At 41.7% G+C, this 13,844-nt stretch overlaps 1 protein-coding gene across 1 annotated transcript; it reads left to right on the forward strand.

Annotated features, from left to right (window-relative positions):
• The first annotated feature begins 6,450 nt into the window (after nucleotides 1–6,450).
• On the forward strand, nucleotides 6,451–9,169 carry LOC129862205 (transmembrane protein 60-like). The gene is made up of 2 exons (XM_055933629.1): nucleotides 6,451–6,848; nucleotides 7,149–9,169. Exon 2 carries the CDS (start codon nucleotides 7,222–7,224, stop codon nucleotides 7,624–7,626), a length of 405 nt encoding a protein of 134 aa, XP_055789604.1. The 5' UTR covers nucleotides 6,451–6,848; nucleotides 7,149–7,221; the 3' UTR covers nucleotides 7,627–9,169.
• The last annotated feature ends 4,675 nt before the right edge of the window (nucleotides 9,170–13,844 follow it).

The following is a 13,844-nucleotide window of genomic DNA, read 5'->3' on the forward strand; positions in this document are numbered from 1 at the left end:
CCCTCAGCAGGCAAATCTAGCCCTTAGCACCTTATTGTGACGCTTTATTGATAAAGTTTTAGGACTAATGCCCAACTGAGCATTCTACTCAATGCATCCACATTGGGCGGTGATGGAGATTTATTTCTAAAGTGCATTACTGTGGCTTGAAAACACGATGACATTTCTAAAGGCAAATAATTAGTAGGAGGAAACGTTTTGTCGCCAGATTGACTTTAGATGCAGTATAACGTTAGCTACTGTGGGAGTTATTGTCACATATAGGGACAGATATAATACTATAGAGCAAAGACAGGTGGACATCAGACTACAGGAGGAGAAGGCGACACTTAAGTGCATAGGACAGCTGGACATACTAATGTTAGAGGGACACATAGTCTGCTGGTCCTAATAAGGGCAAACATACCAAAGAGCACACCAAGCTAAACATAAGTACGAAGGCCAAAGACATAGGCCCATAGGATAGATGGACATATATTATTTTTAGGACAAGAAAGGGTCCTGCCACTATAACCTATAGCCATTATAACCTAACTGAAAGCAGATATGGGCGTTATTGGGCGTGAACTAGCAGGAAGCTTAAACTAAAAGATAATGGTGGCAGATGGACTGAGGGAAGGAACTTCATTTGCATGTGGGATGGACTCATATGCTGTATGTGTATAAGAACACAGCCAGTGCTAAGAAGGGTCGGCTATTCCGCGGACCAGCACGGCTCTTGATAACTTGTATTAAAAGCCAATATTGAATTCACAAGTTCTTGTAAGAGTGTTATATTTCTGAGACGATTCTCCACGACACTACCTAACTACGATTGAGGGGAGACCTCCAGATTTTAACTAGCTAACATTAGCATTGCTATCTATTTTTCACAAGCTTTGCTAGCTAATGACAACATTGCGATCTGTCTAAAGTAAATTTGACAATATGATGATGGCAAAGTTGTTTCCTACAACATATGTGCCTACTTTAGCAATGTCATTATATTCCCAAGCCCCTATAGTATACTTTAGATGAAACAGTCACAAGCCCCGGTTTAAGGTCTTTATCCCCGTTCTACCTTCGAGCATCAATATGGCGGCTGAAAAACATTGTTCTACAAAGGGTTGGTCAAAAAAAGCATTGTGATTGGTTGAGACATATTCTAAACCATACTGTAATATTCATGTGTAAACATACTGAATTATAATTGGATGCATTTTACCGCCATATCATACTGTGCTATGATTGGTTAAGACCACCCAAATGGTTAGGTCATGGTCAGTTTGATCCTGGTTGGCGATACGTTAACATGCCAGTTATAGCTAGCTAATAAAGAGCTACTTTAAGAAATATTCTGTAGTACTGCATTTTATTATTTTGTACAAAGTGTGCAAAACAAGACATGGTGTCAGAGTAAAAGGTCTTACAAGATGGATTTTACTGGAGTTCCTTCACCTCGAATGGACTGGGAGTCTACAAACTTACCCGATGCATGGCGTAAATACAAACAGCATGTGGAGCTAATGTTCACGGGTCCTCTGAAGGAAAGAGGAGAAGAGGAAAAGTGTAGCTACCTGCTCCTCTGGATCGGTGAAAAAGGCAGAGAAACACTACGATCGTTTTGAAGCATATGTTGTGCCAAAGACCAATACGATATTCGCTAGGTACAAATTCCATGAGAAAGTACAGGGAGCTAGCGAGTCTTTTGAACAGTTTGTGACAGACCTGCGTCTGCTTGTGAAAGACTGTGATTATGCAAACAAGGATGAGATGGTCAGGGACCGTATTGTATTTGGAATAGATTCACCGCGAGCGAGAGAGAAACTTTTGAATGTTGGGTCTGAGGTAATGCTGGACAAAGCTATCGACATAGCCAGATCTCACGAGCTACCACAGGCTCAGATGAAAACCATTTTTCGCTGCAGCACTAGCGCATCACGTGAACAAGCAGTGCATGCAGTCAGGCAGACATCAAAGCACACCTCCGGTGCGCAGAGAGCGCGTTTTAGAACGGAGAGAGACATAACTCCAAAACAGAGAGACACAGACTCAAAACGCCCCAAAACATGTGGATGTTGTAGATACAAAGTGCATGGCGAACAAGGAAATTGCCCAGCTAAAGGCAAACAGTGTACTAAATGTGGAAAATGGAATCACTTTGCAAAAGTGTGCAGAGCTTACCATGGAAAAACAGTACACACAGTGAGTGAAGATGAAATGTCAATCAAAGAGTCAAACGCTGATGAACTGTTTATTGATTCAGTGACACAGAAAAGTCAAATATAAGAGACAGAGCAAGCCTTTGCTGACATTCAGATAGGAACACAAGGCACAAAGCTAAAGTTCAAACTAGACACTGGTGTACAAGTAAACATTATTCCTCAGAATAAGTACCGCAGCTTGACATCTGAATGCGAGCTACAGCCCACCACGTGCAGACTGACTGGTTATGGTGGTGAACAGCTCCCAGTAAAAGGCACATGCACTCAAATGCAAATACAAGGAAAGTGACATGATGTTGGACTTTTATGTTGTTGACAATAGAGCACCTGCAGTGCTAGGTCTTAAAGCATGTTTAGACATGGACCTCATCAAGGTAGTTTTATCAGTGACAGCACCAGTAGAGACAGACAATGTACTGGAGGAGTTTGCTGATGTTTTTACAGGAATAGGATTATTCCCAGGAGAATGTACCATTCACCTTGACCCAGACACAATCCCTGTGGTCTACCCACCGAGAAAGATTCCCCTTGCTCTCCGTGCCAGTCTGAAGAAAGAGTTGGAGAGCATGGAGCAATCTGACATAGTCACCAAGGTTACAGAACCGACTGACTGGGTAAACACTTTAGTGGTGGTGGAGAAACCACGCACAGGCAGGCTCCGAGTATGCCTCGACCCAAGAGACTTGAACAAGGCTATCAAACGCCCCCATTATCCTTTACCGACGCTAGATGGCATCACACACAAGCTAGCGGGAGCACACTACTTCAGTGTCATGGACGCTAGATCAGGCTACTGGGCTATCAAGCTCACAGAAGAGTCATCTAAGCTCACACCATTCAACACACCGTTTGAACGCTACAGGTTCCGTCGCCTTTTGGGATTATCTCAGCCCAAGACGAGTTTCAGCGAAAGATCGACGAAGTGTACGAAGGCCTCGACGGAGTTGTGGCAATTGTGGACGACATCCTTGTCTATGGTCGAACCAAAGAGGAGCACGACCGAAACCTCTGCGTGATGCTGCAAAGGTCCCACGAGAGAGGAGTCCAGCTCAACCCCGAGAAGAGCACAGTTGGCGCTAGAGAGGTCAGCTACTTCGGACATCTTCTTACAGCGACTGGAATAAAGCCAGATCCACAGAAGATCTTAGCCATAAAAGAAATGGAGCAACCAAAGAACCGTGCAGAGCTGGAAACAGTGCTTGACATGGTCAACTACTTAGCCAAGTTCGCACCCAGCCTCTCCAATGCTAATGCACCCCTGCGTCAACTGCTAAAGCAGTCCAGTGAGTTTCTCTGGGACAAGCAACACGACATTGCTTTCCAGAATGTGAAAGACTTGATCACGAGAGAACCAGGACCAATCCTTGCCTACTACGACCCCGACAAAGACCTCAGACTCCAAGTGGATGCGTCGAAGTATGGACTAGGTGCAGTGCTACTTCAAGAAGGAAAGCCCATCGGCTACGCTTCCAGATCTCTCACAGACTGTGAAATCAACTATGCTCAAATCGAAAAGGAGCTCTACACCATTCTGTTCGGATGTAAACGTTTCCATCAGTACATATATGGACAACAAGTCATTGTGGAATCCGACCACAAGCCCCTTGAGTCAATTATGAGGAAACCACTAGCCACAGCCCCGCCAAGGCTACAGAGAATGATGCTTCAACTACAAAAATACGACTTCACAATCACGTTAACATGCCAGTTATAGCTGGCTAATAAAGAGCTACTTTAAGAAATATCCTGTAGTACTGCATTTTATTATTTTGTACAAAGTGTCCAAAACAAGACACATACTAAAAAAACGTTTAGCATGGGTACTCCTATAACGCAAAAATGGGCATCTTGTTTTCCGTTCCATCTGAGAATTTCCTGCGCATCCAGTGTCCCTTCAGCCCAGCCAATTCATTAGCTTGATCTCCACTGTAAAACGCATATAGACATTATTTCCCCTTGCTTCTAGCCTAACATTTGGTTTGTAACAACCGGGGTTTGTACAAACATTGCTGTCTGTCTCTTGACATTTGCAGCATTGTTTCAATATTGAAATTCGATCTCCACTGTCCTATTTTGAATTTATGTATCAGGACTAGAAGGACATCTTTTCTCAGCCAGTCGAAATGAATCAACATAATTTTAATCTATATATGCAAATAAATGCCAATAGAAAAACAGGTCAAATGAAATGAAATGCAGCTACTTTGCTGATATTCTAGCTGCATGGTTTGAATTGACTGTGTTAACTGTAGTTGGCTAGCTAGCAAGCGATAAGTGCTGGCAACGGAACCTTTAGAATGAACAACTGTGTGGCGTCCATAGATATAGAACAAAAAGACTTAACGACTGAAAAAGTAGCCTATTTATCAAAATAACGTTTTTTATTTAAATGTAAACCAGTTGTAGAAAAGCAATTGTAAGCAATCACTCGGTGGCATCATTGCCATTGTAATTGTTAGGATTTATGTTTATGCACTATAGCCTGCTACCATATTGTATGAATATTGTTTTGTTACACACACACACACAAACAATACAGATGTATGTGTGTAAAGACTGACCAACATTGAGTGACAGGCCATAAAAGCTGTGGTAAATCTGGAGAGGTGAGGGGTGCATCTCTCTAGGCCAACCAGGGGGGGTAGGGCACTGGACAATACCATATTAGGAACTGTTTCAGTGTAGAATCGACAGACACAAGACGGATCTAATCTACCCAACAACCAGATGTGGACAGAGGAGAGCACTAAGGGACTTGGACAAGTCCGAGTGCCAGCATAGGCTGGGCAAAGTCTAAACCGCGCTCAGCCTCTACTGTGATAGGCCAACAGACGCGTTGGAACTACGTCATCACGGTATAAGAACAGCTGTTTACGTACTTCCTGCCAGTTCCCTGTTATACCCTGCGTGGAGATACAGCGAACCCGTATATACGAAAATTGCATTTGCCATTCATTGTTTGCGTTAATTAAACATAATTAAAGAAAGTTAGCAGACCTTGCTTTTTATTTATCCTGATACCGGATTTGTTACACGCAGAGCTTTCATTATTAATTTCACATTTCCACAAACTTCGAACTGTTTCCTTTCAAATGGTATCAAGAATATGCATATCCTTGCTTCAGGTCCTGAGCTATATGCAGTTAGATTTGGGTATGTAATTTTAGGCGAAAGGTGATAAAAAGGGTTGGATCCTTAAGAGGTTTTAAAGTAGTTGTACACTAGAGGGCGTTCATATGACCGCAGCACAGCCGTGCTAAACAACTGTTGTTTAGCACGCCCTCTCGTGAACAATTGCTTTATTAACAATGGCAAAAACGCGACCGAGTGACAGAGGTGAATACAACAGGTGATTTGGAATTCCCATTGTTAGATCCTCCTGCCCATGATATGGTAAACAACATACACGTTCATAAAAAGTGCTGTAATTTACATCGTTACCTAGCGACATACTACTACTACCACAGATAGAACAATGAGACAGATATTTGACTGGATGTTTAAATGTGAACTATTTATAAAAAATGGAGATGGCCTCGAAGGCGCTGCCAATGCTGTTACAGATGCTATAATTAAGCAATAAGGCCCAGGGGGTGTGGTATATGGCCAATATACCACGGCTAAGGGCTGTTCTTAGGCACGACGCAACTAGAGCAGTAAAAAATGTATATTTTGCCTTACCCGTGCTATACCCGTCTGATATACCACGGCCATACAGGGCTCGAACCACCCAGTTTATAATGGCACAGATACAAAGATTGTGTCCTAACTATCTCTATGGCGTGTTGCTCACACACGTATCTGCCCTCTCGTTGGCTAGAATGGTCCCACCTGATCTCGCCTCCTACCGTCTGCCTTCCATCTGTGAGGACAACATTTATTTCCATTGTTAGAGCGGTCACATGTCTATCTTGTCAATATAATCAGAGGCAGAGGCGATGCGAGGGATAACTGGGCCCAAAATCTGTCTTCTCCAGCAGGTGGCGTTTTATTCGGCCACTAAGTGAGGAGTTTTTGTATGGAGGTCAATGACTGTCGAATTTAGTAAACAAAAAAATGTCATGGTTTATTTGTTTCGTGTGGCTTTTTTGAGCAAATAAAAGTTTCACAATACTTAGGTTGTTACGAGTGTACGGATTTAAGTAGACATTTTGAGAGAAAACACTTTATGCCGAAGTTGTGCCTGTTATCACACTCGTATCTGCCCTTTCATTGGCTAGAAGGGTCCCACCTGATCTTGCCTCCCCATTTCCTTCCATTTTTGAAGACATTTATTTTCAATGTTAGAGTGGCCAATGGAGGGTCTGGACAATATAATGGCTTATCTGTGATATAATAGACGATATTTAATTTAATTTATTGACTGAACTAAACAAAGTATGGACAGCGTTTGTGTACTTTACGGTTTCACGTTTTTATTTTCCTTCAATCAGAGGGGTGTTTTGTATGATTGACAGACAATATTTCATCGTAGTGGTTTATAGGAGGGTCCAATTTATTTTCCACTAACTACTCCCGGAAGATAAACCTAAACATTAGAAAATGCGGTAGCCATGTCGTAACCAACTTCCAATGAAAACACAGTATTATTCATGATATGGATTTTACAGATACATTTTTTGGGTGACAAATCCTCTGATCCAGGTAAGGAGAATGGCTGCCTGTCTCAAATGTCAATTCGGCTAGATTAGATTTGGCGAAATTCGACTAGCTAGCTACCGGCAGTTGCTGAACTATAGCTAAATACGCTAACCAATATATTGTTGTCATTAATTGACTAAGTGGAAATTGTCATATCAATGGCAAACTAGATTGATCATGATGATGATCCACCATTGCCAGGAAGACAACATTGCTACTTCCTCCTACTACAACCAGTGTAATTCGGCATGTTTAGCAAATATTGTCTCTCATCCTAGTTGTGTGTGTGTGTCCCACCTTCAGGCTCATCTCACGCTTGACCAGAACCTGCCAGTGTCACAGTTAACGTTCCCCCTCCAGGCCACCCCTCACTTAAATGAGAATGTCTCTGGCCCAGAGAGTCCTCCTGTCATGGACCTTCACCATCATATTCCTCATCATGCTGGTCCTCAAACTGGACTCCAAGATCCACTGGAACTGGTTCCTCATCTTCCTCCCTGTATGGACATTTGACACCATTCTCATCCTTATGCTGGTGGTGAAGATGGCGGGTCGGTGCAAGCCCGGCTATGACCCACGGGACGACCAGCAGAACCTGCGGCAGAGGGTTTTGTACCTGGTGGCAATGCTGCTGAAACTGGGCTTCTGTCTGACGCTGTGCGCCCGGTTGGAGAGGCTGACGGACATCTGGCTCAGTGTGGTGTGTGTCCCCCTCTGGGCCATGCTGGTCGGGGCCATGGTGGAGCTTGGCTACAATGTCTTTCACTACCGGAGAGACTGAGAGGATGGAGAGGGAGAAAGATGGAGATGGATTTTATTTACTCAGTCTAAAGACTGCAAGTGAGTCTGTAAGGGAGGTGAATGGGAGATTATTGTAATCCACTGCAGGAGAAACTGAACTGAAAAGGACTGTGATGAAGATAACAAATGGATTGGTTTATTTTACTACAGCAGAGATGGAAAGAAGGGGGGGGGGGAGAGATTGCTCCCACTAGTACAGGATGTAAAGACTACTACAAGAGAGACCGAGTGGAAGGAGAGAGTAGTGAAATGGCACTAATGACAATGTATTTGAGTTTATAATTCTCCCAAATGTAATCTTTATTTCGCCATAGTGATGCATCAAGCAATGTTGCAGCCATGATGGTCTCTGCCAGGGGAACTGAAGTCAAGACTGGAACTATTCCACGGTAACCGAGTGATGCTGAGACTCAGATCTTCGACTTTAAAATGTATGTCAAACAGAAAACAATGATTGCATGCACAAGGACTACTTTTAATATTTTGCACAGAAAATGTTACTGTAGATAATAGGCAGAATCTACCGCAAACCCACAGCTGATTTGTTATTGCTCAGCTATAATTAAGATCATTTGCATCTGACTGGAAGTGTGCAGAAACTTTTTCCTGTTTCTTCAGAAAATGTTACGAAAATACATTTACTTGAAGAAATGCAAAGTTTGGTAACTGAATTACATTTTGTGCTGTTTACTGTCATTTTGTTAACTAACTTTTCATTGTTTTTCAAATATATGTGTGGGACTCAGTGGTAATTGACTCATTTGATGCTCCAGTGGATAATTATTCTGCCGTGTGATATTCGAGACGTGTTGGTTGAGAATTCAGAGTATTCGTAAGCAGACTCGAACCCTTGCTTTCTAGACAAACTGACTGGTCTGTGCATGTGCCTGTGTTATTCTCTGATAACTGGGACAGTTAGTTCCAATGGGTTTATATGTGAACATTGGTATTGATTATGTTTCTTTGAAGTGTGATAGGGATATGTTTTCCCCTGGAGACCATGAAGAAACACACATCATAAAATGTCTTCGCTTTGCTGAAGTTTTCTAATATCTGCCTGGGTTGGATTGATGAAAGCAGAATGACTGATTATACAACAGGATGTCCCTGCTTTCATTTATCCAATCACATGCAGATCAGTGACTACCTCAAAGAAAGGAGAAGGTGTACATTTTCTATGGTTTGGAACATGGCTCTGATATGAAGTGAATTACATAACTGGTAACCTGACCCAATCCAGAGAGTATGGAGGGAGGAATTGCCTGGCCTCCGTTGTGTTGTGTAAGAGGTTACTGGTGACTCAGGGACAGGACTTGTACTGTTACTGGGTGTACTGTTACTGGATCGTTCCACAAAATGAGTGCCTTTTGCGTTCCTTTGATATTTTAAGTAGACATTTTAAAAGCCTGAAATGTTAAAAGCCTGTTATATTCAATGAAGTTCCCTTTAATATAGACCACATGGAGAATTCAATAAATCAGATTTTTTATTTGAATAAAGAGTTGCTAAAGTGCCAAAATTCAGCATTTTTACATGTCCCTCTGTGACTTCCAGGAAGATTTTAACCCACTTATCCCCAAAATCTCAAAGTTTTTACCATTGTTGTAAAGCCCTAGTTAGGGAGTGAACATTATTTCAAATAAGGGTTACATGGAGAAAAGCAGACCTCACTGCAGCAAAATATATTTTACATAAACCCTCCCTGAACGCTGAAGAACTACAAAAAAATGACCCTATACCAAAAATAATAATTAAAACAAAGTGGATAGCAGAGAACATGTCTACCGTTTACCCTCACTTATTGGACAGACCAGACCAGAGCCTTCAAAGTATTCACACCCCTTGACCTTTTCCACATTTTGTTGTGTTACAGCCTGAATTTAAAATGGATTAAACAGAGATGTTTTGGTCACTGGCCTACACACAATACAGCATTAATGTCAAAGTGGAATTATGTTTGTAATTATTTTTTTTACAAATTAATAAAAAATTGAAAGCAGAAATGTCTTCAGTCAATAAGTATTCATCCCCTTTGTTATGCAAGCCTAAATCAATTCAGGAGTAAAAATGTGCTTAACAGGTCACATAATAAGTTGCACAGACTCTGTGTGCAGTAATAGTGTTTAACATGATTTTTGAATGAATACCTAATCTCTGTACCCCACACAGAATTATCTGTAAGGTCCCTCAGTCGAGCAGTGAATTCCAAACACAAATTCAAGCACAACGACCAGGGAGGTTTCCCAATGCCTCGCAAAGAATGGCACCTATTGGTAGATGGGTAAAACAACAAAAAATCAGACATTGTATATACCTTTGAGAATGAAGTTATTAATTACACTTTGGGTGGTGTATCAATACACCCAGTCACTACAAAGATACAGGCCTCCTTCCTAACTCAGTTGCCAGAGAGGAAGGAAACTGCTCAGGGATTTTACCATGAGGCCAATGGTGACTGTAAAACAGTTAAAGAGTTTAATGTATTTGACAGGAGAAACCTGAGGATGGCTCAACAACATTTTATTTACTCCACAATACTAACCTAATTGACAGTGGGAAAAGGAAGCCTGTGCAGGATAAAAATATTCCAAAATTTGCAACAAGGCACTAAAGTAATACTGCAGAAAATGGGGCAAAGCAATTCACTATTTGTCCTGAATACAAAGTGTTATGTTTGGAGCAAACCCAATATAACACATTACTGAGTCCTACTCTCCATATTTTCAAGCATAGTGGTGGCTGCATCATGTATGCTTGTAATCATTAAGGACTGGGGAGGTTTTCAGGATAAAAAATAAATGGAATGGAGCAAAGAACAGGCAAAATCCTAGAGGTAAACCTGGTTCAGTCTGCTTTCCACCAGACACTGGGAGAGGAATTCACCTTTCAGCAGGACAATAACCTAAAACACACGGCCAAATCTACGCTGGAGTTGCTTACCAAGAAGACAGTGAATGTTTCTAGGCCGAGTTACAGTTTTGACTTAAATCTACTTGAAAATCTATGGCAAGACCTGAAGTCTAGCAATAATCAACAGCATATTTGACAGAGCTTGAAGAATCGCTGCCAATGGTGCTTCTACAAAGTATTGACTCAGTGATGTGAATACTTATGTAAATTAGATATTTTTCTATTTAATTTTCAATACATTTGGAAAAATGTCTAAAAACATGTTTTCACTTCGTCATTATCGGGTATTGTGTGAAGATGGGTGAGAAAAAATACATATTTAATTAACTTTGAATTCAGGCTGTAACACAACAAAATGTGGAATAAGTCAAGGGGTATGAATACTTTCTGAAGGCACTGTAGATATGGAGTTTTACAAACTGTTCTTTGTCCTGTAAGCAATACATGGCAACGCCAGAATTTTGATATCAGAAGGTTGTGGGTTCACAGACCACTGTGGACAAGAGTAGTGGTGGGAAAATCTTTTTTTATAGTAAAAGCATTGCATGAATATATAATCGTTTTTGCAGGTCAGAGAAAAAAATAGCAGTTTATAAACATTTAATGCAATTCTACATCATTTTACATATTAGCAGAATCTTTTAATACCACACAAATTACCAAAATCAATTATTTCTTAAAAAGGAAGAAAGAGCTCCAACACAAAGCCCACTTGTTAGTGAAGTCTAATTAAAATAAAGAAGTTGATATGATTTATGTCTACTCGAATTTGCCTACTTTCAGCACTATGAGCAGTCCATTTCTGATTGATAGTGCTGCGGCTGCTGCTTCAAATTTCAGCACCAAATCATATCAAATTTATTTATATAGCCCTTTGTACATCAACTGATATCTCAAAGTGCTGTACAGAAACCCAGCCTAAAACCCCAAACAGCAAGCAATGCAGGTGTAGAAGCACGGTGGCTAGGAAAAACTCCCTAGAAAGGCCAAAACCTAGGAAGAAACCTAGAGAGGAACCAGGCTATGAGGGGTGGCCAGTCCTCTTCTGGCTGTGCCGGGTGGAGATTATAACAGAACATGGCCAAGATATTCAAATGTTCATAAATGACCAGCATGGTCAAATAATAATAATCACAGTAATTGTTGAGGGTGCAGCACCTCAGGAGTAAATGTCAGTTGGCTTTTCATAGCCGATCATTAAGAGTATCTCTACCGCTCCTGTGGTCTCTAGAGAGTTGAAAACAGCAGGTCTGGGACAGGTAGCACGTCCGGTGAACAGGTCAGGGTTCCATAGCCGCAGGCAGAACAGTTGAAACTGGAGCAGCAGCACGGCCAGGTGGACTGGGGACAGCAAGGAGTCATCATGTCAGGTCGTCTTGAGGCATGGTCCTAGGGCCCAGGTCCTCCGAGAGAGAGAGAGAAAGAGAATTAGAGAGAGCATACTTAAATTCACACAGGACACCGGATAAGACAGAAGTACTCCAGATATAACAAACTGACCCTAGCCCCCCGACACATAAACTAATGCAGCATAAATACGGGAGGCTGAGACAGGAGGGGTCAGGAGACACTTTGGCCCCATCCGATGATACCCCTGGACAGGGCCAAACAGGAAGGATATAACCCCACCCACTTTGCCAAGGCACAGCCCCCACACCACTAGAGGGATACCTTCAACCACCAACTTACCATCCTGAGGCAAGGCCGAGTATAGCCCACAAAGATCTCCGCCACGGCACAACCCAAGGGGGGGCGCCAACCCAGACAGGAAGATCATGTCAGTGACTCAACCCACTCAAGTGACGCACCCCTCCTAGGGACGGCATGAAAGAGCACCAGTAAGCCAGTGACTCAGCCCCTGTAATAGGGTTAGAGGCAGAGAATCCCAGTGGAGAGAGGGGAACCGGCCAGGCAGAGACAGCAAGGGCGGTTCGTTGCTCCAGAGCCTTTCCGTTCACCTTCACACTCCTGGGCCAGACTACACTCAATCATAGGACCTACTGAAGAGATGAGTCTTCAATAAAGATTTAAAGGTTGAGACCGAGTCTGCGTCTCTCACATGGGTAGGCAGACCATTCCATAAAAATAGAGATCTATAGGAGAAAGCCCTGCCTCCAGCTGTTTGCTTAGAAATTCTAGGGACAATTAGGAGGCACACACCACAATGTAAGTTACTTGAATCTGGCTTATTGTGAATTCAATAACTCTGATAATACATCATGGGCAAGACACATATTGTTTTTAATAAAATACATTTTAGTAGTAGCAAGCTATCAAAGCAGTTCTCCTCAAATTGAACAGAACATAGGCTATAGGCTAATCCATGTGCAAAATGTCAGTGCCTTTGAACAGAGTCCATGCCCCGACGAATTGAGGCTGTTCTGAGGGAAAAGGGGGAAGGTATTCCTAATGTTTTGTATACTCAGTGTATAGCCTAATAAGCAACTAATTCTAAAACATTGAGAAATATTGACATTTTATCAATTCCAAATGACATGACCTTCCCCTAAACTATATTTAAAAAATACTTAACCCTCCCCTTGACTGAAATTGAAAAAAGCGTAACCCTCCCCCATTTTCCTCCAGGTAACCGTTCTGTAAATTCCGATCCATCCCTTACTTTGTTGCTTTGACAAAGACATATCTTAAGATTATTTATTTCATATGATTAGTGATTCATTCAAAAATAGGAACATTGAACATCTAATAGTCAAATCATAATGTAAAAGCAGGTGAGCTGGTTCTACCCTTTCTGGACATTTTCTGGTGTTTAGTGGTGTAAAACTGAGCTGGTCAAGCATAACACTTCAACCCTGTTAACCATAGACAGGCTAGAAATGTTTTAACATTTTCTTGCCCCTACCTGTTGCACACAACATGCTTCCATTCCCTGTTGCAATGGGATTTATGGCTGATTTAAAATGAAATTGTCAACCCTGTTACTTTATTTGGGACTTAATTTAGTATTGAGATGGTAAAACGTGTTATTCATTAAGTTGAACATTTCCTCTTTATGACAGAATGTTACAATTTGATGAAATCTATGTTTTTTTCACAAATTACACATCTCAAAAGGCACCAAATTGGTGGAATGATTCCTACTGTTACTGGCAACCAGGGAATCAGGGTTAGAAAGGGATCTATAACCATATTAACACCATGTTGTCTTCTGTGATACTTTGTTGTGTTTGTTATAGCAGAGTTTCTCAATATATTCCTGTGGCACACCCAGGAGGGTGCATGTTATTTTGTTTTAGTCCAGCACTAACACACCTGATTCGACTAAGC

This window comes from Salvelinus fontinalis, chromosome 9, assembly GCF_029448725.1.
Source record: "Salvelinus fontinalis isolate EN_2023a chromosome 9, ASM2944872v1, whole genome shotgun sequence".
Taxonomy (NCBI): domain Eukaryota; kingdom Metazoa; phylum Chordata; class Actinopteri; order Salmoniformes; family Salmonidae; genus Salvelinus; species Salvelinus fontinalis.